Source organism: Pseudoliparis swirei, chromosome 7 (assembly GCF_029220125.1).
Source record: "Pseudoliparis swirei isolate HS2019 ecotype Mariana Trench chromosome 7, NWPU_hadal_v1, whole genome shotgun sequence".
NCBI lineage: Eukaryota > Metazoa > Chordata > Actinopteri > Perciformes > Liparidae > Pseudoliparis > Pseudoliparis swirei.
Window position 1 is genome coordinate 14,236,316 of NC_079394.1, and position 3,118 is coordinate 14,239,433.

The 3,118-nt window shown below is 47.2% G+C and overlaps 1 protein-coding gene across 1 annotated transcript; it reads left to right on the forward strand.

Moving 5' to 3' along the window:
- Positions 1-1,039: 1,039 nt before the first annotated feature.
- On the forward strand, positions 1,040-2,775 carry LOC130196066 (uncharacterized proline-rich protein-like). The gene is made up of 2 exons (XM_056417928.1): positions 1,040-1,407; positions 2,612-2,775. The coding sequence occupies exons 1-2, from the start codon at positions 1,134-1,136 to the stop codon at positions 2,773-2,775; spliced, it is 438 nt and encodes a 145-aa protein (XP_056273903.1). The 5' UTR covers positions 1,040-1,133.
- Positions 2,776-3,118: the final 343 nt, after the last annotated feature.

Sequence of the window (3,118 nt, forward strand, 5' to 3'; positions counted from 1 at the left end):
GGGGGAGCCTTTCCCTGGAAGGTATAGTAGCTCGGTCTTGTCAGGGTTGATTTTCAGGTGGTGAGCAGGCATCCACTGAGAGATGTTAGTCAGACAGGCAGAGATTCGTGCCGCTACCTGTGTTTCAGACGGTGGAAAAGAGAAGATGTGCACCTTGTTAAAACAAGGTGCACATTCCTCAGAAGGGAACATCTCTTTTAGACCGTGTGGGCGTTTTAATATCTCCTAAATTAAATTATGATGAAATTCCTCAATTTAAATTCATGAATCAGAATAATTGGTTCATCTGGCGCGGAGCCAAACCCCCGACACCGAATCCAGCTCTGAGGTCCCTGGGAGGCAAAGTGATTTCCTGGAGTCCTTCGGCAGGGCGTCGGCGGCAGAGATCAAACAATCCAACGCAGGTTATTACAAAGTCAGAAAGCTTCTCAAGCCTCGACGTGTTGCGTGCAGGAGGAGGCCGAGCCTTGTTAAGAGGAGGAGTGAACACGAGTGTGGTTCTGTTGCCGTGACAACACGACAACAGAAGATTCCTGTGAAGTCTCCCCGACAGGAAGTGATGCACGGTGCGGTCCGGGAGCTCAGACGTTACGTAACCTCTGTGGTCGACTCCTCAGGAGTTCATCTGACTCGTCTTTCATCATAATAAAGTCATCACTTTCCTCCTGTCGGTCACATCCGACCAACGGGGTCCTGGTTCCTGGTTCCTGGTTCCTGGTTCCTGGTTCCCCCTCCGGGTCAATGACGGGAACCTCAAGGAGCATCTGGACCACCAGCCGGGCGTTTGGAAAGAAACACTCTGCGAACGTCAATGAGTTGGTCCAGTGAGCTGGGGGGAGGTCCTCCTGCCCGAGGTCCTCCTCCCTGAGGTCCTCCTCCCTGAGGTCCTCCTCCCTGAAGTTCTCCTCCCTGAAGTCCTCCTGTTTCCCAGTGTTTCCTTGGGGGGGGAGGGGGAAAGGAGATGTTTCCTTGGGTGTGTGTCTAAAAATACTTTTCAAAGCAACAGAAAAACAACAATAGCTCTAGAGGTGGGCGGGGCCTGGTGACACCTCCTCCTCATGATTTAAGGAGCAGAGTGATGGAGCAGAGAGGAGGTGAAGAACGACTTCCTGAAAGGAGAAAAGGAGAATTAAATGAGAGGAGAAGGAAAAAAGAGAAGAATCTACGGCTGTCCTCCTCCTCCTCCTCCTCCTGCAGACTGCCACCTGAGGTCCTGGGGCCTCTGGAAACCATCACCTACTCCTCCTCCTGCTCCTCCTCCTCCCCCCCGTCGGGTCCTGTACCCGGCCTCCAGGTCCCGGCGGCCCCCCCAGAGGGAGGACCCGGACCCAGCCCGCCGCTGGCTGCTGCTCCTCTGCGCTCTCGTGTTCCTGCAGATCTACACGGAGGAGACGCACACCTGCACAGGTAGCTCACTGACACCCGGTCTGTCGAGGAGGAGAGGAGGCGAGGAGACAAGGAGGCAAGGGGACGAGGTCACAAGGAGACATGCTTAGTTATGTTTAGCTTTGCTGAATGTTTTTTAGTTCAATTCATTAAAAAATAGAATAATGTTAAACATTCTGTGTTAAATACACAGATAATACACAGGTAGTACACAGGTAATACACAGGTAATACACAGGTAGATACACAGGTAGATACACAGGTACATACACAGGTAGATACACAGGTAGATACACAGGTAATACACAGGTAAATACACAGGTAGATACACAGGTAATACACAGGTAAATACACAGGTAGATACACAGGTAATACACAGGTAAATACACAGGTATATGCACAGGTAGATACACAGGTAAATACACAGGTAGATACACAGGTATATACACAGGTAGATACACAGGTAAATACACAGGTAGATACACAGGTATATACACAGGTAATACACAGGTAAATACACAGGTAGATACATAGGTATATACACAGGTAATAAACAGGTAGATACACAGGTAGATACACAGGTAATAAACAGGTAGATACACATGTAGATACACAGGTACATACACAGGTAGATACACAGGTACATACACAGGTAATACACAGGTAAATACACAGGTATATACACAGTTAATAAACAGGTAGATACACAGGTAGATACACAGGTAATAAACAGGTAGATACACAGGTAGATACACAGGTAATACACAGGTAAATACACAGGTAGATACACAGGTAGATACACAGGTAATACACAGGTAAATACACAGGTAGATACACAGGTAATACACAGGTAAATACACAGGTAGATACACAGGTAATACACAGGTACATACACAGATACAGAGGTAATACACAGGTAGATATACAGGTAATACACAGTTAATACACAGGTAAATACACAGATAATACACAGGTAGATACACAGGTAGATACAGAGGTAATACAAAGGTGGATATACAGGTAATACACAGTTAATACACAGGTAATACACAGGTAAATACACAGGTAATACACAGGTAATATACAGGTGGCTACACAGGTAGATACACCTGTATCCAACTGTGTAAAGCGTGTTGTTGTTTTTGTTCTGGAATACAGAACATTTCTGTAAATTGAACTCTGAATGTTGATTTTAATAAATATTGTCCCTGCTGTTCCGCTCGCAGAGCTCCAAAACCAGAACCAGAACCACAACCAGAACCACAACCAGGACACGGCAGTGCCACACCCCCAGCAGGGAGAGAGAGGCCTGTGCTCGGTTCAGGGGGGGACGGGGGAGGAGCCCTGGAGGATCCAGATGGTGGGCGGAGCTTCAGAGACTCAGCTGTAGTGCGTGGTGGCGTGACGTCATCAGTCTGACATGTGGATCCAGACTCTATCAACTGGAACCTCTCAGTTCCATCAGCGTGACCTCTGACCCCTGACCCCTGACCTCTGACCCCTGACCTCTGGGTTCTCGTTGTAGTGAAATAATGAGTGTTGGTTCCCCCTGGAGGAGAATCTGAGAACCTTAAAACTCTTGAAATCTCCTAAGGCCCTTTGGAGACAACCACCTTCCCCTGGAGGAGGAGCAGGAGGAGAAGAATGTAAACAATATCGAAGAACATTTTGTATATTTTGTAAACATTTGTAAAGATGCTTTAAAAAAATATATTGTGCAACAAATGTTTAAA